The sequence below is a fragment of the Oryctolagus cuniculus genome, chromosome 9, assembly GCF_051225735.1.
Source record: "Oryctolagus cuniculus isolate XC-2025 breed Fujian yellow rabbit chromosome 9, ASM5122573v1, whole genome shotgun sequence".
Taxonomy (NCBI): Eukaryota; Metazoa; Chordata; class Mammalia; order Lagomorpha; family Leporidae; genus Oryctolagus; species Oryctolagus cuniculus.
Genome location: NC_142875.1, coordinates 116,247,887 through 116,271,424, shown reverse-complemented (window position 1 = coordinate 116,271,424; position 23,538 = coordinate 116,247,887). Strand labels below are relative to the sequence as shown.

Genomic DNA, 23,538 nt, shown 5'->3' with positions numbered 1-23,538 from the left:
AATTTCAGACTCGGCCAACACAGATCTCTTTCTAAGAGCAGCAGCATTTGGTGTGCTATCCATTTAGTCAAGATCTGCAGTGAGAACCTGGTTCACTCCCCAAATGGCTGTAAGAGCCAGTGCAAAGCCAGGAGCCGAGGAGCATCATCTGGGTGTCCGACGTGGGTGTACGGGCCCAAGGTCCTGGACTATCCTCTGCTGCTTTCCTACGCATATTAGCAGGGAGCTGGACTGGAAGTTGATCAGCCAGGACTCAAACCAGCGCTCATATGGGATGCAGGCACTGAAGGCAGTGGCTTTAACCACCAGGCCACAGTGCCACGAGCACTATTTTTTTAAGCAAATCAGCAGTTTGTTTTGAAAATGCTTTCTAAATTGTATGCAGAAACTCCTGCCAAGATGAACTTTCATGATTTTTTTTTCTTCTTCAAAAGTACATTGTCCTGGGACCATTAGCTTGAGATTTCACGGGCCACAGCAAAAGTATGGGTAAGCTAATCAGAATAAAAAAAAAAAAAAAAAAAACTACCAAAAATTCATTCCTCGACCTTGTTGCATGGCTTGGCTGACTGACTGGATGACTGGCAGTCTTTCCCTACTCCCCTTATTAAGTCCCTCGTTCCTACCTATCTATAACTCTGTTACTACCTTTTACTCTGCTTTTCCCCCCATGGGATTCGTGATAAAGAATGAAATGGCCCACATTTAATTTTTATTTAAACATAAGAAAATAACCAAAATCACCAAAATACTCAAGCGCTTGCAGATAACAATTTTACATTAAATTAACATAGCATTTGAGTTTCAGCTAGCTTTGATCTTTATTCAGTATCTAGCACAAAAGTAGATTCTCCTTACAGCAGATTATCACATAGTCCAATATGCGTGCTACTCAAAAGGGATCATATAATTGCATATATTAAACCACATTCTACTAAATTTTGGACCAAAGGTTTCCTGGCTTTCAGCCAGTAACTTTTGATTTATTGCCAATCAGAGTTTGGCATGTAGCATAATTCTGTAAAAAGGCAGACTCTAATTGGGAAACCTCTATATTGTTGCCAGAGGAAAATAGCTGTAATCATTTCTTTTCGCGAGTAATAAATCAATAATTCTGTTTATGGAATCAATCGAATGTTTTCAGAGGGCTACTATACCTTAAAAATAATGCTGATGTTTTTGCCCATTGGATTAGCATTGATGAATGTAATCTTCAAAGGCAAAGCATTAGAAGTGAAATATGAACATGCCTATAGGAAAAGAAGAAGAGAAAAATGGTGAACAAAATAAAGCAAAAAGAATACTTTTCCTGAAATCATGGTCCCATGCAGACTACTTCACGAGAGCAAATACAACACATATGAGTAATTTATATACTTCTGAAGAAGGAAACATAAATTCTACCAGCCAAAGTCATTACGGGAGTTCCCCCACCCCATCCCATATCTTTTGGTTTTGTTTTCCTTGGTTTCACCAACTGCAGTTAACTATGGTCCTGAATAGAAAAATTGAATAGGAAATCCCAGATAGGAAAAAAAAACCTGTATATGTTTTTAATTGTGTGATTTCCAAAGTCAGGTGATGAAATCTCTCACCATCCCAATCCATTCCACCTAGGACATAAACCATCCCTTTGTTCATTGGATCTGCTCTGAATGCTGCCTGCCTGTTAATCATTTAGTAGCTGTTTACATCGTCAGCTAAACTGTCAATGCTTGGGTTGCAGCAACCCCAGTGAAGCAGCATAATGCAATGTTACCTTGCTTCATCTCATCATACAAGCATCACATCACCTTATATCATCATCATAAAAAGGGTGAAAATAATAAGATTTAGAGGAGATATTTATAAAATCTAACTTCAATATATTGTTATAGTTGTTCTATTTTATTGATATATTTAGTGCTAACCTCTTACTTTTTAGTTAAAAATAAACGTTTTCACAGGTATGCAAATAAAACAATCACAACATAGTCTACATAGGGTCTAGTAGCAGATGTGGCTTCAGGCATCCACTGGGGTGTTAGAACATACACCCCCACCTGAGGTAAAGTGGAACCACTGTACTTCAAAACTGAGAGGTCAGCTTTTTGGCAGGTTATAAATCTTCAAATACATTCTCACTGAACCATAGTGATATGTTCAAGGTTTAAGTGAACTAAGAACTGTGTAGGTATTGTGCTTTTAATACTAGGTTAATAGACAAAACTTAAAATTATTTTTAAATAAAGATTTATTAGAAAGGTAGCATGACAGAGAGAAGGGAGTAGTTAGGGAGGGGAGAGAGAGAGAGAGAGAGAGAGAGAGAGAAGAAAGTGAGAGACAGAGATCATCCCCCAGCTGGTTCACTCCCCAGATGGCAACAATTGGTAGGGTTGGGGCAGGCCAAAGCCAGGAGCCTGGGATTCCATCCAGGTCTCCCACTTGGGTGGCAGGGGCCCAAGAACTTGGCCATCTTCAGCTGTTTTCTCAGGCACATTATCTAGGAGCCAGATCAGAAGTGGAGCAGCCAGGACTCCAATCATTGCTCATATGTGATATGGGCATTGAAGGTGGTGGCTTAAAATTTATTTGTTTTCAATTATTTTTGCCCTGCAGCATACTTTAAGAAAATATGAATATAGAGCTAAAGAAGATGAGTTCAAATAGCAGCTCTGAAACTTAATAGCTGTGAGACTTTGGGAAACATGTGTATATCCATTGTAAACGCTAAATAACAACCTCTAGCTCACTTATTTTTGTAATAGAGGAGTTAATGAATATTTTTACTCGACAATATTCAGGTACTTTGGTACATTAACACATTTTCACTTCTGTGTTGTCAATAAGCATTTTCTTGTTTTTTATGAATAACAATATAACATCTATTACCTCTTCTCATTTTTGCAATGTGCCTCCCCATTTGCATTTTCAGCTTTATGATATTTGTTGCTTCCTACTCTGCCGTTCTTATACTTATTTTCCTTTTATTTTCTTAATGATTTGAATGTCGAAAGGCTGTATGTGTTCAGGAAATAAGAGTGTTCATGTTGACAGTGAAGAGTTAAATCAATACTTTAAAAAAGTAATTTGATGCTTTCAATTCATCCATTAATAAAAAATGATATCAATATAAGCCGAGGCATCATTTTAATGTTATTATCCTGAGAAGTCTGAAATCTTTAGAACTGAGAGGAAAGCATCTATTTCTTATCTATCAACATAAATCTAACCTAATCCCTACCCGAACATAAACTCTGGCTGCATATTCTATTTGAGTTGGATAGTCTCAGGTGAGGCTGCTTGTTAACTAACGATTTTCTGCTGCAGGAATCTATTAGTTAGACATCACCTGATCTGCCATGGTATAGAGTTAAGAAATTCTGTATTATGCAAGAAATGAGTCTAGACCGGTGGTTTTTGAATTCTGCTTATCCAACTTTTGGTGGTCTCTTTCAGGTATCCTATATCCAGCAAAGTGATAAGGGTCAAAGGGAGGTTGAAGGCAAGCAAGGCTTAGCCCTTTTTCTTAACCATATCACTTACAGCTATTTTGCTTTCCTTGCTTCATGCCTTGGTTATCACATTCAGTACATTTTTTGAAAGTCATCTAAAAAATATTATGTACACAACAACCAGTACATGCAAATCATTATTTATATGCTAATAGAAACCATATCCACTCTTAACAAGCCTACAAAAGTTTCTATGATGGTATATACATATTCATTACATTAAAATAATTCACAAGCCAATTCACTGCAGTTGAATGGAGAAACATTGGAAGAAGAAAATCTGTTAGAAATGAACTGAATCTTGAAGATTCTGAGGAATGTAGATTAGAAAATAAACAGAAGAAAGATTTTTCTTGTTAGGGAAAGACAACTCATGAGAAACTAGCTTAAAGTAGAAGTTAAAGAGTGGATCTGGATGGCCAGAGCCAAGAGACAGAAAAGAAAGAATCAGAGTCTTGGAGAATAGCTTTATATAAATGATAAGATAGAAAAAACTGGAATGGAGAATGGAAGATATGACCTTTGTAATATAGATCTAAAAATCATACAAAGTAACCACCCATAGTAACATAGATCTAAAAAGAGTTAAAAATATTGCTTTAGCAATAAATGTTTGGTCTTCCCTCTCCCAGTGGTGGGGAAGAATTGTGTTAGGTTATTCCAGCAATCCCACCTGGTCTTTCCCTTCCTTAGTGACTCAAAGAGAATAGGAAATGGCCCATTGTTATTAGTGACCCCAGGGGAAAAGGGAGGACAGGTTGAGAATTATTCTTACATAGAAAACTTTTTTTTAACTTTTATTTAATGAATATAAATTTTCAAAGTACAGAATATTGATTACAGTGGCTTCCCCCCATAACGTCCCTCCAACCCGCAACCCTCCCCTTATCCACTCCCTCTCCCCTTCCATTCACTCACATCAAGATTCATTTTCGATTCTCTTTATATACAGAAGATCAGTTTAGCATACATTAAGTAAAGATTTCAACAGTTTGCTCCCACACAGAAACATAAAGTGAAAAATACTGTTTGAGTACTAGTTATAGCATTAAATCTCAATGTACAGCACACTAAGGACAAAGATCCTACATGAGGAGTAAGTGCACAGTGACCCCTGTTGTTGACTTAACAAATTGACACTCTTGTTTATGGCATCAGTAATCACCCTAGGCTCTTGTCATGAGCTGCCAAGGCTATGGAAGCCCCCTGAGTTCACTGACTCTGATCATTTTTAGACAAGGCCATGGTCAAAGTGGAAGTTCTCTCCTCCCTTCAGAGAAAGGTACCTCGTTCTTTGATGACCCATTCTTTCCACTGTGATCTCACTCGTGGAGATCTTTCATTTAGTTTTTTTTTTTTTTTTTTTTCCCCAGAGTGTCTTGGCTTTCCATGCCTGAAATACTCTCATGGGCATTTCAGCTGGATCTGCATGCCTTAAGGGCTGATTCTGAGGCCAGAGTGCTGTTAGGGCATTTGCCATTCTATGGGTCTGCTGTGAATCTCACTTCCCATGTTGGATCATTCTCTCCCTTTTTGATTCTATCAGCTAGTATTTGCAGACACTATTCTTGTTTATGTGATCCCTTTGGTTCTTAGTCCTATCATTACAATCAATTGTGAACAGAAATTGATCACTGGGACTAGTGAGATGGCATTGGTACATGCCACCTCGATGGGATTGAATTCGAATCCCCTGGTATGTTTCTAACTCTACTGTTTGAGGTAAGTCATCTTTAGCATGTCCCGAATTGCACATCTCTTCCCTCTCTTATTCCCACTCTTATGTTTAACAGCAATCACTTTTCAGTTAAGTTTCAGCACTTAAGAAGAATTGTGTATTGATTACAGTATTCAACCAAAAGTATTAAGTAGAACAAACAAACAAACAAAAATACTAAGAGGGATAACATATTAAGCTGTTCATCAGCAATCAGGGTGAGGGCTGATCAAGTCAGCGTTTCTCATAGTGTTCATTTCACTTTAACAGGTTTCCTTTTTGGTGCTCAGTTAGTTGTCACCTATCAAGGAGAACAAGTGGTATTTGTCCCTTTGGGATTGGCTTATTTCACTCAACATAATGATTTCCAAATTCCTAACAGGGATCACTTTTCAGTTAAAATTTAAACACCTAAGAATAATTGTGTGTTAATTACAGAGTTCAACCAATGGTACTTGAACAAAAAAAAATACTAAAATGGATAAAGTATTACATTGTACATCAACAGTCAGAAAAAGGGCTGATATCAAGTCACAGTTTCTCATAGTGTCCATTTCACTTCAACAAGTTTCCCCTTTGGTGCTCAGTTATTTGTCACCGAACAGGGAGAACATATGATATTTGTCCCTTTGAGACGGCCTTAATTCACTCAGCATGATGTTTTCCAAATTCCTCCATCTTGTTGCAAATGACTGGGTTTCGTTGTTTTTGACTGCTGTATAGTATTCTATAGAGTACCTGTCCCATAATTTCTTTATCCAGTCTACTGTTGATGGGCATTTGGGTTGGTTCCAGGTCTTAGCTATTGTGAATTGAGCTGCAATAAACATTAATGTGCAGACTGCTTTTTTGTTTGCCAATTTAAATTCCTTTGGGTAAATTCCAAGGAGTGGTATGGCTGGGTTGAATGGTAGGGTTATATTCAGGTTTCTGAGGAATCTCCAGACTGACTTCCATAGTGGCTTAACCAGTTTGCATTCCCACCAACAGTGGGTTAGTGTCCCTTTTTCCCCACATCCTCTCCAGCAGCTATTGTTGGTAGATTTCTGAATGTGAGCCATTCTAACTGGGGTGAGGTGGAACCTCATTGTGGTTTTGATGTGCATTTCCCTGATTGCTAGTCATTCTGAACATTTTTTCATGTGTCTGTTGGCCATTTGGATTTCCTCTTTTGAAAAATGTCTATTGAGGTCCTTGGCCCATCTCTTAAGTGGGTTGTTTGTTTTGATCTTGTGGAGTTTCTTGATTTCTTTGTAGATTCTGGTTATCAACCCTTTATCAGTTGCATAGTTTGCAAATATATTTTCCCATTCTGTCGGTTGTCTCTTCATTTTCCTGACTGTTTCTTTTGCAGTACAGAAACTTCTCAATTTGATGCAATCCCAAATGCTAATTTTGGATTTGACTGCCTGTGCTTCTGGGGTGTTTTCCAAGAGTCATTGCCGGTACTATATCTTGCAGGGTTTTTCCAATGCTCTCTAATAATTTGACGGTGTCAGGTCGTAGTTTTAAGTCTTTAATCCATGTTGAGTGGATTTTTGTGTAAGGTGAAAGGTAGGGGTCTTGCTTCATGATTCTGCATGTGGACATCCAATTTTCCCAGCACCATTTATTGAATAGACTGTCCTTACTCCAGGGATTGGTTTTGGACCCTTGATCAAATATGAGTTGGCTGTAGATGTTTGGATTGATTTCTGGTGTTTCAATTCTGTTCCATTGGTCTACCCATCTGTTTCTGTACCAGTACCATGCTGTTTTGATTACAACTGCCCTGTAGTATGTCCTGAAATCTGGTATTGTGATGCCTCCAGCTTCATTTTTGTTGTACAAGATTGCTTTAGCTATTCGAGGTCTCCTGTGTCTCCATATAAATTTCAGCATCATTTTTTCTAGATCTGAGAAGAAGGTCTTTGGTATCTTGATTGGGATTGCATTGAATGTATTAATTGCTTTTGGGAGAATGGACATTTTGATGATATTGATTCTTCCAATCCATGAGCATGGAAGATTTTTCAATTTCTTGGTATCCTCTTCTATTTCTTTCTTTAAGGTTTTGTAACTTTCATTGTAGAGATCTTTAACGTCCTTGGTTAAGTTTATTCCAAGGTATTTGATTGTTTTTGTAGCTATTGTGAATGGGATCGATCTTAGAAGTTCTTCCTCAGCCATGGCATTGTCTGTGTATACAAAGGCTGTTGATTTTTGTACACTGATTTTATACCCTGCTACTTTGCCAAAATCTTCTATGAGTTTCAATAGTCTCTTAGTAGAGTTCTTTGGGTCCCCTAAATAAAGAATCATATCATCTGCAAAGAGGGATAGTTTGAGTTCTTCCTTCCCAATTTGTATCCCTTTAATTTCTTTTTCTTGCCTAATAGCTCTGGCTAGAACCTCCAGAACTATATTGAATAGCAGTGGTGACAGTGGGCATCCCTGTCTGGTACCAGATCTCAGTGGAAATGCTTCCAACTTTTCCCCATTCAATAGGATGTTGGCTGTGGGTTTTTCATAGATTGCTTTGATTGTATTGAGGAATGTTCCTTCCATACCGAGCTTGCTTAGAGTTTTCATCATGAACGGGTGTTGTATTTTATCAAATGCTTTCTCGGCGTCTATTGAGATAATCATATGGTTTTTCTTCTGCAGTCTGTTAATGTGGTGTATCACATTGATTGTTTTGCAAACATTGAACCATCCCTGCATACCAGGGATAAATCCCACTTGGTCTGGGTGGATGATCTTTCTGATGTGTTGTTGCATTCTATTGGCGAGAATTTTATTGAGGATTTTTGCATCTATGTTCATCAGCGATATTGGTCTGTAATTCTCTTTCAGTGCTGCATCTTTTTCCGGTTTAGGAATTAAGGTGATGCTGGCTTCATAGAAAGAATTGGGAGGATTCCCTCTTCTTCGATTGTTCTGAATAGTTTGAGAAGAATTGGAGTCAGTTCTTCTTTAAATGTCTGGTAGAATTCAGCAGTGAATCCATCTGGTCCTGGGCTTTTCTTTGTTGGGAGGGCCTTTATTACTGTTTCAGTTTCTGTCTCAGTTATGGGTCTGTTTAGGTTTTCGATGTCTTCCTGGTTCAATTTAGGTAGGTTGCATGTGTCCAGGAATCTATCCATTTCTGATAGGTTTCCCTGTTTGCTGGCATACAAGTCCTTGTAGTAATTTCTGATGATTCTTTTTATTTCTATTTCTGTGGTGTCTGTTGTTACGTTTCCTTTTTCATCTCTGATTTTATTGATTTGGGTCTTTTCTCTTCTTTTTTTAGTTAGTTGGGCCAATGCGGTGTCAATTTTGTTTATTTTTTCAAAAAACCAGCTCCTCATTTGGCTTATTTTTTGTAATGTTTTTTTGGATTCAATCCTGTTGATTTCTTCTCTGATTTTAATTATTTCTCTTCTCCTACTAGATTTGGGTCTGGTTTGCTGCAGTTTTTCTAGATCCTTGAGATGTGTTGAAAGCTCATCTATTTGGTGCCTTTCCAATTTCTTGATGTAGGCACCTATTGATATAAACTTTCCTCTTAACACTGCTTTTGCTGCGTCCCATAAGTTTTGGTATGTTGTGCTGGTATCCTCATTTACTTCCAGAAAATTTTTGATTTCTCCTTTAATGCCTTCTGTGACCCATTGTTCATTCAGGAGCATGTTGTTCAATCTCCATGTGTTTGCGTATGCTCTAGGGATTCCTGAGTTGCTAATTTCCAACTTCATTCCTTTATGGTCTGAGAAGCTGCATGGTATGATTCTAATTCTTTTGAATTTGCTGAGACTTGCTTTATGGCCTAGTATGTGGTCAATCCTAGAGAAAAGTTCCATGTACTGCTGAGAAGAATGTAAAATCTTAGCTGTAGGATTGAAAGTTCTGTAGATATCTGTTAGATCCATTTGGGCTATAGTGTCGTTTAAATCTACTGTCTCCTTGTTGATCTTCTGTCCTGTTGATCTGTCTATTTCTGAGAGTGGAGTATTGAAGTCCCCCAGTACTATTGTATTGGGGTCTAAGTCTCCTTTTAAGTCCCTTAACCAATCTTTTAGATAAACCGGTGCCCTGTAGTTAGGTGCATATACATTGATAATTGTTATATCTTGTTGTATTGATCCCTTATTCATTATATAGTGCCCCTCTTTGTCTCTCTTAACAGTTTTTGTGGTAAACTTTATTTTGTCCGATATTAAGATGGCTACGCCCGCTCTTTTTTCATTTCTGTTGGCATGGTATATCTTTTTCCAGCCTTTCACTTTCAGTCTGTATGGATCTATGTTGGAAAGATGTGTTTCTTGTAAGCAGCAAATAGACGGGTTTTGTTCCTTTACCCAATCAGCCAGTCGGTGTCTTTTAACTGGACAGTTCAGGCCATTAACGTTCAATGTGACTAATGATAAGTGGTAACTTTGCCCTGCCATTAGTCAAAGGTAAGTTCTAATATATGCTTTGAATTCCCTGTGATCTTTTGCTGTGAGGTTTCCTTCCTTTACCTTCTTTCATATTGATGACCGTGTTTCTGTGTTTCTGTGTGTAACACATCTTTAAGCATCTTTTGCAGGGCTGGACGAGTGGCAACAAATTCTTTCAATTTCTGTTTGCTATGGAAAGTCTTTATTTCACCTTCATTCACAAATGATAGCTTTGCAGGATATAATATTCTGGGCTGGCAGTTGTTCTCTCTTAGTACCTGGGCTATATCTCGCCATTCCCTGCTAGCTTGTAGGGTTTCTGATGAGAAGTCAGCTGTGAGTCTCATTGGAGATCCTCTGAGACTAATCTGATGTTTCTCTCTTGCACATTTTAGGATCTTTTCTTTATGTTTCACTGTGGAGAGTTTAATTACAACGTGTCGTGGTGAGGATCTGTTTTGGTCATATTTAGTAGGGGTTCTGTTAGCTTCCTGTACTAGAATTTCTCTGTCCTTCTCCAAACCTGGGAAATTTTCTGCTAATATCTCACTAAAAAGGCCTTCTAATCCTTTCTCCCTCTCCATGCCTTCAGGAACTCCTAGAACCCGAATGTTGGTTTTTTAATAGTATCCTGCAGATTCCTGACAATATGTTTTAGATTTCTAATTTCCTCTTCTTTTCTTTGGTTTGACTGTATCCTTTCCTGTTCTCTTGTCTTCTAAGTCCGATATTCTCTCTTCTGCTTCACCCATTCTGTTCATAAGGCTCTCTATTGTGTTTTTCATTTGATCTATTGAATTCTTCACTTCATTATGATTTCTTGTCACTATCACAGTTTCCTGTTGTACTAGTTGTTTCGTTTCATTTTGATTCCTCCTTAATATTTCATTTTCACCAGAGAGATTTTCTATCTTGTCCATTAAGGATTTCTGTAGTTCAAGAATTTGTTTTTGAGAACTTCTTAATGTTCTTATCAATTTTTTGAGATCTGCTTCTTGCATTTCTTCTAACTCATCATCTTCATAATCTTGAATTGGGGTGTCTTTTTCGTTTGGGGGCGTCATGGTGACTTCCTTGTTTTTATTGCCTCGGTTTTTGCGTTTGTTATTTGGCATATTGGAGATATTTGGTTTCTTCACTGTGGTACTTTTTCTTGTTATACTATGACTCTAGATTAAGTGGACTGTCTGTTTTTGATGGAGCCTTAGAGGCTTGAGATGGGTGTGGCCTGAGAGCTCTGTTTGGTGTGCCAAAGGTGACACTCCCAGGTTAGGCGTAGTAGATCTCTCTCTCTCCCTTTCTTTTTTTGATTCAAAAGGGAAGTAATTCTGCACAGCTGAACGAAGTTGGAGGTAGTTAGCAGGCAAATGATATACCCACAGGAGCCAGAGATCGGAAGCTCTTTCCCAAGGACCACACAGGGAATCTGTTCTGCCCTCAGAGTGGGCTCAGATTCTCCTTCAGTCTCCCACGGGGTTGCCTAAGTTACGGAATTGTAGCGTCTCTGGAGAGTGCTCACATGAATTCCGTGAGTTCTCTCCCCCACCGTCTCTTTTTTCACAGTCTCAGTTCAGTAGCACCACAAATTTACTAGGTCCTAATCTCCTGTTAATTCGCCCCACCCAGAGTCAGGTTTTTCTGCTAGGCTCAGGGCCGGTGCAGACCTGAGGTCGCTCTACTTATGACGTATGTCCAAGATGGCGCCTGCTCTTTGTCTTGCTCGGCCTTGAGAGGTGAGCGGAGAGAGAGAAACCCGTGTCCGTACCAGTCACCTTTTGTTTTCTTTCTCTCTCTTCCAGTTAACCTGGTGAACTTCCCCCCCCCCCAGGGGTCGTTCCCTCTAGTCTCCTCTCTCCGCTTGCCTCCCGGTGTCTCGGGCTATTGCGGTTCGGCTCACCTCGCGTTCCAGCGCTGGTGTGTTGAGTCTGCCGCTGGTGTCCCGAACTGTGGGCTCCCACGCTCTCCATGCAGGTCCACTGTGAATCACGCGTTCCGGAATAGTTTCTTCTGCTGTTTCCTTCCCTACTCTTCCTTGAATCTGCAGTATCTCCACTTTTATTAAACTGTCTCTCCCCGGACTATCAGTGTGTGCTCCCTTCCTATTCCGCCATCTTGCCTCCTCTACCTTACATAGAAAACTTAAACATAAGTTCCCTCATGTTTTAGATCAGTGTTTTAAGAAATGGATGGAGCCAGCCTGAGTGCTTCTCCCCATAATAGCTGACTGATGGATTAAGTTGAATCACAATGGAGACGTGTAGCTAATGCTTAATATTAATTTACTAGACATGGTTATAACATGGTCTAAATAAACCATGAAATTATATCCAGCATGCATGGGGTCATCAAATCAACCATTTTGAATAAGTCAGGAAATCAATTAATAACAAATTCCTTTATATCTTTCCCCACTGAACTGACAGTATGTTTAAGAAACCATTTGATATGGTCAATGTGATCCCAAATGGTCAAGTGCATCAAGTGGAGCACAACAGTGTGGATACGACTGAACTGTTTACCTTAACATAATTACAATGTCAATTGATAACTTCTGTTTGCCATTTGAAAAATATAAAGTGAACTAAGCAATACAGGACAGAAATAACTTATGTATTGAATAAGTTGACTTACATCATGATCAATCCCCTTGATACATAAGGCAGGGTTCAATGGAAGGTGACAAGTTCTTATTTCTTGGAAAAATTCTTCTAGTCTACCAATCTCTTTCTTCAGTACTTCCTGCAGAAAGAAATCATTAGGAAAAGTACTTAAATTGTAAAGAGCTTGACTTTTCCTGTAAGTCAGAATTTTTTTCTAGTGATTAAAGTCTTTATTTCAAGGGTTGCACACTTGGGTGACTTTGGGGTCAGGTGGGTGACGTAGTCATGGATGAGGACACAGCAGTCTACAGATGTAGGGAGGGCTGTGAAAAACGGGAGCTAAACAGTGTGTGCGCTCTCTAACGGACCTCAAGTTTGATTAAAAATTCCAATCCATGCAATGAACTCCTGCTTTGTATAACTATTAACATGATGCTATTCTGATAATTTCCTAAAATCTTTGTTTATAAGTCTCAAGAATTACATAGTAATACTAGTACATTTTCAAAAAATATTCAAATGCATTGACAAAAATAGCAATTGTATATGACTGTTAGAAACAATATATGAAAAGAGTATACTAGTTGCCAATGAGTGTACTTCTGGTACTTAGTCCCTTCTATACTCCAAAGTACCTGTGGAGTGAAATCTCAATAAAAACCTTTAGAATTGGGCATCCTTTGGCACACAGAAGTAGTAGACCATAACGACTCATCACAAAACAAGAAAAAAAAATCCCTATAGCTCCTTTTTGAAAATGCTAATACAGGCCTGTGCTGCGGCTCAATAGGCTAATCCTCCGCCTGTGGCGCCGGCAGACCAGATTCTGTCCCAGTTGCTCCTCTTCCAGGCCAGCTCTCTGCTGGCCCGGGAGTGCAGTGGAGGATGGCCCAAGTGCTTGGGCCCTGCACCCGCATGGGAGACCAGGAGAAGCACCTGGCTCCTGCCATCGGATCAGTGCGGTGTGTGGGCCGCAGCGGCCACTGGGGGTTGAACCAACGGAAAAAGGAAGACCTTTCTCTCTGTCTCTCTCTCTCTCACTGTCCACTCTGCCTGTCCAAAAAAAAAAATGCTAATACATCTAATACTATAGAGAGGACACTAGATTAATAGTATTTAAATAACTCTGCAGTTTTGTAGCTTTTAATCCTGGATCAGTGGCAAATAACAGACGAATCTGCTCTTAGGATCCAAAAGAGCAAGGTGGAAAATGAAGCAGAATCCCATCATGGTGCTCCTGTGCCCCCTCCTTGGTCTAATCTACCCATAGGTTTGCTAGCTATATACCCTGGAGGAAAATCTCAGATATCTTTGTTTAAGTAAAAATCTCTTCTCCATTTAATACAGCTAGGTTTAATTCATCCTTTTTTGAAAGTAGAAAAAAACTAGCCACTGGATACATCAATTGTAAGAAATTATAAATGCCTCTATCGGTTTTTTTGATCCTTCCTATTTTCATGTGAGTAAGTCTCCACAAAAGGAGTCAGTCAAGGCAAGACAAATACATTTAGTTGAATGAATAATGTCAATATTATATCTCTAAAACTTCATGCAAACGGCAGGAAATAGTACTGGAATTATTGAACTGAAGTGTGCATCTTAAATATGTGAAGGATTTCAAAGCAAAAGAATAAAGAGCAAACTCATATACAAACTTCTGGAAATTCTAAAAAAAAAACCTATTTTACTTGTTATTAACACCAGGAAACATTTAATGAGCTTGCAGTAACATCAAGAAATCATAGATTTTAGTTTTGGCATTACTTATTGTGTTATATACCTTAAAGCTCCTCTATGTATCCAGAATTTACATATATAATACTTACAAATAAATTCCATATTTATGCTTTTTATTCCATTTTCCTCTAGGTAGGTGAACTAGCATAGCTTTTGGCATTTTTATTGAATAAAGTGACTTCTAGCAAGAAAAATTGTAGATTGGGAGGGAATTTTGGGATACTATGACCATTACTATTTTTATAGCTCTTTGCTGAAAACTGTTGTTGATTTTAGGTAGTCAGTGGAGAGAAACTGAGTTCCTTCTAGAATAAAACTCATGTTTCAGTCATGGTTCTACACGTATCTCTGAGTGTACTATAAGTACTCCATTACTGAACAATATTCTTAACTAAATGGATGGCTGTCCACTATTCCCCTGAATGCAGAATGTTGGACTTAAAAGACCTACTTAATGGTCTATATCAATGAAAGGAACTAGTGATGCAGATAATTAAAAAGAGCAAATGTTCTTCCATTAGGCCAAGAAAAAGAATGGCTAGGTCCACTGTTACAATCAGAAAGAGGCACACTATTTTGATTACTATCCATGGGTTTCAGTATAAAAAGTATAAGGGGTATTTTAAAAAGTAAGCAGAAATTGGAATTAAGAGGTAAATTTATTTTGGTATATTTTTTGAAATAATCACAAAGAGTTGTCTTTAAAAAGTTTAAGAAAAAATGTATATTATAGCATGAATTTCATTTTTTGCCATTAAAACAAACATTTAATTCCATTTTCATGAACTTCTTTGAAATACCTTTGTATTACTACCCATAACACTATTGATCTATTTCATTCAGTTCACTTTATTTGTCGTAGTCAAACAAAAGAAAATTTAGAGTCCTTATTCAAAACTATTTATTTTTATGTATTTGAAAGGCAGAGAGATGGAGACAGATATCTTCCCTTTGGTGCCTTACTCCCCAAACACTAGGGCTCAGCCAGAACCAAGCTAGGATCCAGAAACTCAGTCCAGGTCTTCCTCATGGGTGGCAGGGATGAAGTACTCGAGCCATCACCTGTTGCTTCCCAAGTTACACATTTGCAGGAAGCTGGATTTGAGAGCAGAGCTGGAATGAACCCAAGCACTTGCATGGCAGATGATGGTGTCCCAAACAGGGTGTTAACCACCGCACCAAATACCCAACCAAAAAAGTCATATAAAAAGTGACTCTATTTAGGAAAATGCAGACTTTGTATACTTCTCCCATGAGTCTGAGCTGTTTTGAGATTTTATCATTGGGCCTTTTTAGGAAAATTGCTTTTAAATGGGTCTCTTCTTATCATGTTCAGTCTGTGTGCTATACAACTGCTTAGATCAAAAACCATGTCCTGTTGATAGACATTATCATTAGCTTTAGGATTGTAAATGCGAAAAAAAAAAATCTTGATTGAAGTAATTGATTTAAGTGTCTTCTACCTTAGTGGAGGAGTTTGCTCCCTAAGCTATGAAATTAAAAGTTAATTGAACCCAAGTGAAAAAAAAATCACCACCTAAAGATTGATTTCTCAACAAACCTGTCTTTGAGAGTCACTGGCAGACTTGACTTTTTCCCCAATATCACCCAGAATTCTGATAAGTTTCCTCTCGTTGGCAAATTCATCACTCAGGGCTTTTCCTGCACAGAACTGGAGAGCAGCCAATAATTTCTGATACCAGCTTTTGAAATAAGCTTCATTTTGTGCATCCTTTAGCAGCCTGAAGGAAAGAGAGAAAGAGAATTCTGTATCTAAAGCTGATTTTTTTAACCATTTCCAGAAGGAATAAAAACACATTTCAGACTAATCTGTATTTTGTGGTTTGGGGCAGTTTAACAGTCCAGGAGGGGGGAAAGTTATTTATTTGTTGGTGATCATCAAGTTCCATCGGATAGCTAATGAGATTCCAAGAGTGAAAAATCAATAGGAGAGCCGCCTTTTCTCATTTCAATTAAAAATGCATTTTGTTGCTTCTTTCAGTCATCTTAATTCTGCAATAAACACATTTAAAAACATATTTTTGACGTTAAAAATGAAGAAATAACTTTAGGTTTCATAAATAACTACTTTACTGTGTCTCAGCCAGCAAATATAGCTTTTTCTTCTTTTCGTGGAGTGATAATGTTCCCACACTGTCCCCATCAGTTGCTTTTCATTCTAGCCCTTCCCCTGGGTGCTCTGGAGGAAGATATTATAAAGGCTAGATTTGTTTTCATGTATTCATGGGTTCAAATCACAGCTCAACAACTTGCAAGTTACTTAGGCTGATTTTATTTCTTTATCTGCTAAATGAGGTAATAACTCTGATCCCATAGAGCGAAAGAGAACATAGAATCAACTAAACATTCAAAAGTGCTTAGCATGATCTAAGTATCAGGCAGGCAAAGAACGCTAGTCCATCCCTTTCTTGCATCCTTCCTAAGTCAACTTCTGACTGTGTTTGGCAGCCTGTTCACATTGTGTACAGGAGAGGAATAGAGCAGGAAGAAATTAGAAAACTGCAAGACAATGGACCAGGGGTGGATATTTGACAATACAGTGGAGCAACGACAGACATTACTCGGCCATGTGAAAATTTCTCTTGTGTTCAAAATAATTCTGATATGTTAAGATTTACTTTCCATTGCAACTTAAACACTGATATGGAATAACAAAAAGACTAATTCCTCTGGACTTCAACCTCTGTCTATTGATACTGTTAATATTAACTGATACTTAATTTTTCCTTTCTCTGAACAGTAATCAGCATTCAAGGACTAAAGCAAAATTATAAGAATGGATTAATAATAATAAGAAAAAAAGGGTTTTTGGCATACAGGCCAAAATATGTAGGTAACTTTCATTCTGCATTCCTAATTCTCTGCCCAGTATGTACTATTCTACAGATACTCTAACACATTATTTTTGCTCATTGTTTTCTGTTCTTACATATTGTCCTAAAAGTTGTATTTATTTATTTGCTTAAAAGGCAGAGTGGCAGGGAGAGAGAGGGAGACAGAACTTCTTTTCCCACGTTCACTTCTCATGTGCTTGTAACAGACAACCTAAAGCCAGGAGACAGAAGTGCAACAGGGGCTCAAGTACTTGTTCTGTCACCTGCTGCCTCTGAGAGTGAACATTAGCAGGAGTTAGTTCAGAAGCAGAGCAGCCAAGACCTGTATCAACACTTGGCTATGGGGCACAGGCATCCCAAGCATAAGTTTAACCTGCTGTGCCGCAACGTCCACTCCAGTTCCTACACATTCAAGGCAAAATTCAGTGGAATGAGTTTGCATTGTTTGGAGGTGACTCTCTGCTCCTTTGTCACTGTCACAAAGCCAATCCTCTAGCACCTCTTTTTACTTTCCCAAAGGAAATATGAACTGTGTGGGAAACAATATTTCTTACTTCTAGTAAGCATTCAGAGAAACATTACCAAAACCTCGAGATGCTCAAGATGTATCACAGGAAAAATTTGCAGATACTTCAAGAAGTTCACAGAAAAGGGAATTAAAAGATAAATTTATTTTGGTGTAAAAATGTTGAAATCTATTCATAGATTTTTCATGCTACACACTTTACATGAACTTTTTAAAACAGTGTTTGCATGCTCTATTGCTATCTGGTTATTTTTAATGTAAGAAAAATAGTATAAAATTGCTATTTATCCTTATGATGAGATTTTAAAATGTTAACCATGTAATAATACATCACATCATTTGTTGCAGGCTCTAAGAAAAGATGTGTTGTGTCTGTGGGAATGCAGGGCTGCAAATGCAAGCACCCGGACATTGTGGCACAGCAGGTTAAGATTCTGCTTGGGGTGTGCTCATCTCATATAGGAGTGCTGGTCTAAGTCTTGGATGCTCTGCCTCTGATCCAGTTCCCTGCTAATGTACATTCTCAGAGACAGTGGAGGATGCCCAAGTCTTGGGTCCTTGTCACCCATGTGGGAGATGGCTACTTCGTGTAGAACTGTATACCTGTCAGGTACACCGTGAGGACTGTGGTAATACTTGATTTTATAGTCTACTTGGGTTTCAGTGAAATAAAAAGCTTGCATATAATGTCTACATGCCATATTAATGGTTATCGACTTTGATCCATTTTGAATACTGGGTTACTTGTTTTAAAAAATATTTAGAAACTATTCTAATACATAAAAATATATCCACCAAACTGCTATATGCATGATAAGAAGTTGTACTGGGTGGATTAAACAAACAACTTTTTACTAAAATAATTAAAGAAAAATATATTTTAGGATTGGGTCATAGAAATGTCAGAATTGTATATTTAGTTCATATTCATACTCATTTATTATTCTAGTCAAAGTACATTTGTTCATGAACAGTGTATTTGATTGTTTTTATGGTTGTTCTAGCTAAAGCAGAGCAGAGATTTGCAGGGAGAATATGTGACCATGCTCACAAAGACACAAAAGCTAACAAAGCTCAGCATATTCTGCTGTGACTATTTTCTTTGGAGGGTTTACCTCATTCAAACCCTGTCCTTCCACCAAGATTCAGTGTTCTCCTGGTGAGGTCTGGTTCAAGTTCCACAGCTTTTCACTTAATGTATAGCAACTTTGTTTTTACACATTGCAGAATTCAACCTTAGTGTGTTGGAGATAACCAAGAGAGATCAATTTTTCTATTCCTATGTCTTTAGGCACAGACGTTCTGATGTGAGAAATTAACACGATTGTTAATTTTTAACAACTAAAAAGAAAGTTGGACTACAGAGTTTTAGGTGGAGGTAACTCAGTTCTGTGTCAATGACCTTCACTGGGAGGCAGTGGTAAATCCCTCATGCTGTGTGTTTTACCTAGTGCCTCTGTTGATAAGACTGCAAGGAACAGCTGGCTCCTCTCCTCTGAGCATCACAGAGATCTTTTCCAAAAGACATGGGAGAAGCAGTATTGTTTATGCCAAATACAGTGCTTAAAATAGAAAGTTAAGATCAAGGAACTAAGAAGTATGAAGTAAAACTGGCCATTAAAAGACTGCGTTTTTAAAATGCAGGCATTGTGACTGTGCACAAACTGTAAGGTCCATGTCAACATGCCGGAGAGCTGTGTATTCTAATGTCTGTGAGATCTAGCTGTGATTCAATTAGATTTTATTTTATACAAAAGCCTTAATGCCTTATAAACCAGAAGTTATGGCAACATTAAAATGAGGATAAATGCATATAATCTAGATGATTAAAGAAGATTTCCACAATGTTAAGAATGATAGAGAAGAAGGAGGAAGGAAACACAACTGAGGCGACAACATGTTTGCCATGAAGGTATTTGCCTAAATTAAGTGGACTGTGGAAGACTTAGAGGTCTCTAATAGTGTCACAGACCCTACCTGGCACGAAGTGAAGACATTAAGAAATTAGGGCTTATCTATGCTTTTTCATGCACGGAGTTGCTTCTGGTCACGTGGGGAGTGAGTTGCCAGAGCCACAGGAAAGGATGGACAATTCCATTGCATTGGTCTGCCCAGCAGGGCAGAATCAAGCCATCCCACAGTCACAGCCCTCTTTGCTTCCTCACCTCCTTCAGTCTAATTTCAGTTTCCAGCAGCACGATATCCCACATTTAGGGGCTAACTCAGATCTCTAATGATTCATGCATTTTCTTAAGGGTTAAGAGGGAGAAAATATCCAGGAAATATCCAGAAAAGACTGAGCTACATGATGAAGATGCAGGATTTCAGATCACCCGAGGACTTCCCCTTCCCATTTGCTCTCACATTTGGTGCTACCTTCGTGGGCTGAGGTGTGTCAATCAGCAAACAGGTCTTTAGTGAGCACAGGTGGATTCTAGAATATGACACCTTCAAGAGTGTTTAACATCCTTGGGCAGATAAAAGATGAAGTCCAATACTTAACATGGAATTAATTTAAAGATTTCAATAATTCTATTAAGAAATAAAAAGCTATGTCTCCTTTCTCTGAGGAAGACTATACCCACACTGTTCACCACATGACTTATAGTATCTTGCTATAGATAGAATATGCTTCTCCAAGGGAGTGGGAGATGGGAGGGGTGCGAGTGGGAGGGAAATTATGGGGGAGGGGAAGCCATTGTAATCCATAAACTGTACTTTGGAAATTTATATTTACTAAATAAAAAAAAAAGAATATGCTTCTCCAATCTTTGTTTGATCATGTGATTTGATTTGGTCAGGGAATTTAATATAAAAAATGTATCTTTGGGTGCATGTCGTTGCAGGTGATTTAAAAGTGCCACTGTGGTTTGGTTTGCCCCTTGCACTTCTGCTTTCTGCCATGAGAACAGTGTGTGTCTTGAAATAGAAGGCCATGTGGAGCACAGCTGAGCAGCGCTATGCAGAGTCCTGTGGAGCCGAACTGAACAACATGTCTGCAGCCTGTGGGCTACACGAGTGAGAGACAAATCTCAGTTGCTGTCACTCACAGAAATTTGGCACTGTCTGCTTTGGTGAAAACTAATGAATATGATAAATTACATATTCTCATTTTCTTTTCTTTGTTTTTACTTGTTTATTTGAATTGCTTTTAGAATATGGGACACATGTTTTAGACATTCCCTATGGTCACTCTGAGGAAATTTTGGGGTAAACTTAATTACTGAAAATAAACAAAAATCATCAGAAGCCAAGCCTGGTGAATTAGATGAGTGATCAATTGGAGTGTATTATTTCAGATCCAAAAACTCTAAAAGTAATAAAAATGGCTTTCTTTCATGGATCATAAAGTGCCTCAGAGGATATTTCAAAATGATTTGAGGCAGTTCCTTCATGTATATTCTGTTACATTGCTGAAACATTATTGTTATTTTATTACTACTAACATACTTTTTGGTTCATTTAAAAGTGTGAACAGGCCTATGTACCATCTGTTGCTTGGTTCAGCCAAGAGTTTGATAGGAGATTCTGAGAGAAATTCTCGAACTGATGATTGCGGTAGAGCAATGGCAAGAGTTTTAAGGGCTTACAAAGCACGAGTATAAATAAATGGACTGACGGTTGAGGGCAGTAAGGAAGAAAGCAGATGCAGCTGTGGTGGGAAACTGAGAGCTCTGATGGACTGGCAACAGCTGGAAGACTGGAATGGAAGAACAGGGGACCGGAAGCGGGGGACGAGGGAGCACCCACGCCCCACGTGTTGAGTGGCATTTTCTCTAGTAGGCTGGAGTCAGCTACCCAGACCAAAGACTGAAGAAAAGAAGCAACAGAGACCCTACATTCTAAGAGCTGCAGAAAACAAAAACCAGACTAACTGCAGGTCAGACAACTCCTCAAGGCTTATGTGGAGATGGACTGAATGTTCGTATACACAATGCACTATTTGGTGCCAAACAAACAAACAAACAAAAGCAAGCAAGCAAGCCAAGGAGTCTTCAAAAAGTTCACGGAAAATGCATATCATGAAAAAACTAAGCATGGATTTCAGGAATTTTTGCACCAAATGAACTTGGTTTTAACTCAATTTTTCACAAACTTTTGGAAGTATCTTCATTTTTAATAATAAGCTTCAATAGTATTTTCCCAGTGAAAATTACTCACATAGGTATCTAATTTGTGTCAATACTTATAATCAGGATTCTTGTTACATCGCAACATTGCATGCACTCTTGGGATCATGTGAGGGCTATAAAGGAAAGCACAATGCTGAGAAGAAGAATTCCCTGGAGATTACAGAATCTATGCTTAAAAACTGCAGCTCCTCCTACTTGTGTTGCTGAGTGGCTTGGTTAACCCAGGAGCCTACAGGCCAATGAGTGAAACCCCTTCCAAAATCTACTCACTTGGATTCATATGCTCCCATGTTAAATATTCTGAATAATGTGATTTAAGAGAAACTCTCTCTTCTTCCTCCCATTCCAATACACACTTACTACTTTAGTGTAAGTTATTTTATTCATCACTTTCCTAAATTAAGTACCAAGCTGTGAATATCTGGTAGTGAGCTTTCTTGGCTCCCACCATTATATTCCATATGCTTGTTAATCCTAAAAGAAAGCAAAAGATGTGAAATTTTAGCTCTGGGCTTGCTTTAGAAGCGAGAACAATCTATGAGGCCCTCTTGTCTTCCATATCCCTTTTCTCTCTCTACTTTTCTCCCTTCACTGATCCCCGTGATATTCCTGCATCTGCTGTTCTTTTGCCAAAGGCTCCACCTTGTTCTGCTTTCTCCTATTCTGTCCTGGTTTCCCAATTAATCCTTGTCCTTCTTGGTGTTGTCAAATACGTATACCCCGGTGTGAGGTACAGTCATGGTGTTGCGGATTAATATTACATGGACCGGCCGGCGCCGCGGCTCACTAGGCTAATCCTCCGCCTAGCGGCGCCGGCACACCGGGTTCTAGTCCCGGTCGGGGTGCCGGATTCTGTCCCGGTTGCCCCTCTTCCAGGCCAGCCCTCTTCTGTGGCCAGGGAGTGCAGTGGAGGATGGCCCAGGTGCTTGGGCCCTGCACCCCATGGGAGACCAGGAGAAGCACCTGGCTCCTGGCTCCTGCCATCGGATCAGCGCGGTGCGCCGGCCACAGCGCGCCAGCCGCGGCGGCCATTGGAGGGTGAACCAACGGCAAAAGGAAGACCTTTCTCTCTGTTTCTCTCTCACTGTCCACTCTGCCTGTCAAAAAAAAAAAAAAATATTACATGGACCACGGAGCTGAAGGACATCTGAGACAATCTCCCATTGCTTACCTTATTGTCAGGTGAGGGAATTGAGGGACTAAAGGAATTTCCTAAGGGTTTTCCATTAGAATTCAGAATTATTCTTTTTAAGATATATTTATTTAAAAAGAGTTACAGAGAGAGGAGAGAGAGAGATCTTCCATCTGTGGGCTCACTCCCCAGATGGCTGCAATTGCCACGGGTAGGCCAGGCTGAAGTCAGGTGCTTCATTCGGATCTCCCACATGGGTGGTGGCAGGGCCGTAAACACACGGGCCATCTTCTGCTGCTGTCCCCAGACCATTAGCCGGGAGTTGGATCGGAAGTGGAGCAATGGAACATGAACTGGTGCCCACATGGGATGCTGGGGTTGCAGGCAGCCGCTTCACCTACTAAGTCACAACACCAGCCCCAGAACCCAGAATTCTTACGCACTGCTCAGGGCTGTCTGCACAGTACCATGTTCTGGGTTTTGTGAAACCCACTGATCCATTGATTTGGGAGACTATTTCCTATTGGTATCGACTTTCATGTTTTTGTGCTTCCTGTCCCTGCTCTGCATAATGCAGGGCTGGCGAGGTTCAGTTCTGGGGCTCTGCAATTTCAAGGCTTCATGAAATTATCCAGCCAGGCACCTTCCAAGCTTTTTCCTACAGGCATTAGGCAACCTACACTTTAGCTCCAGGTATTGATTCCTTCCATCTTGCAGACAAGGATGCCCTGCCCAAAAGCAGTGAACCAGTGAGTCAAAATTTAAGTTTGTCTCACTGTAAAGTCTTCATCCTCAATCCCAGCTACCTCTTGATCATTTAGCATCAGACTTAGAACAAGTTTTTTTTTGTCAATTTCCTACCATATTTTTCTTTAATGTTTCTCTTGATTCATGTTTCCTAGCCCCCTGGCCTCATGCTCTCAGTTTGCTTTTCTTCCCCA

General features: G+C 39.1%; 1 protein-coding gene across 3 annotated transcripts in view; it reads right to left on the bottom strand.

The window, feature by feature from the left end:
* PIK3C2G (phosphatidylinositol-4-phosphate 3-kinase catalytic subunit type 2 gamma) overlaps positions 1-23,538 on the bottom strand; it is a 403,205-nt gene that overhangs the window by 123,443 nt on the left and 256,224 nt on the right. For all 3 annotated transcript variants that reach the window (XM_017343356.4, XM_089303889.1, XM_051850300.3), the window contains 3 exons: positions 15,513-15,693; positions 12,246-12,353; positions 1,158-1,250 (listed from right to left, as the gene is read on the bottom strand). In XM_017343356.4, coding sequence (XP_017198845.3) covers positions 1,158-1,250; positions 12,246-12,353; positions 15,513-15,693 — 382 coding nt within the window. The remainder of the gene's footprint in view (positions 1-1,157; positions 1,251-12,245; positions 12,354-15,512; positions 15,694-23,538) is intronic.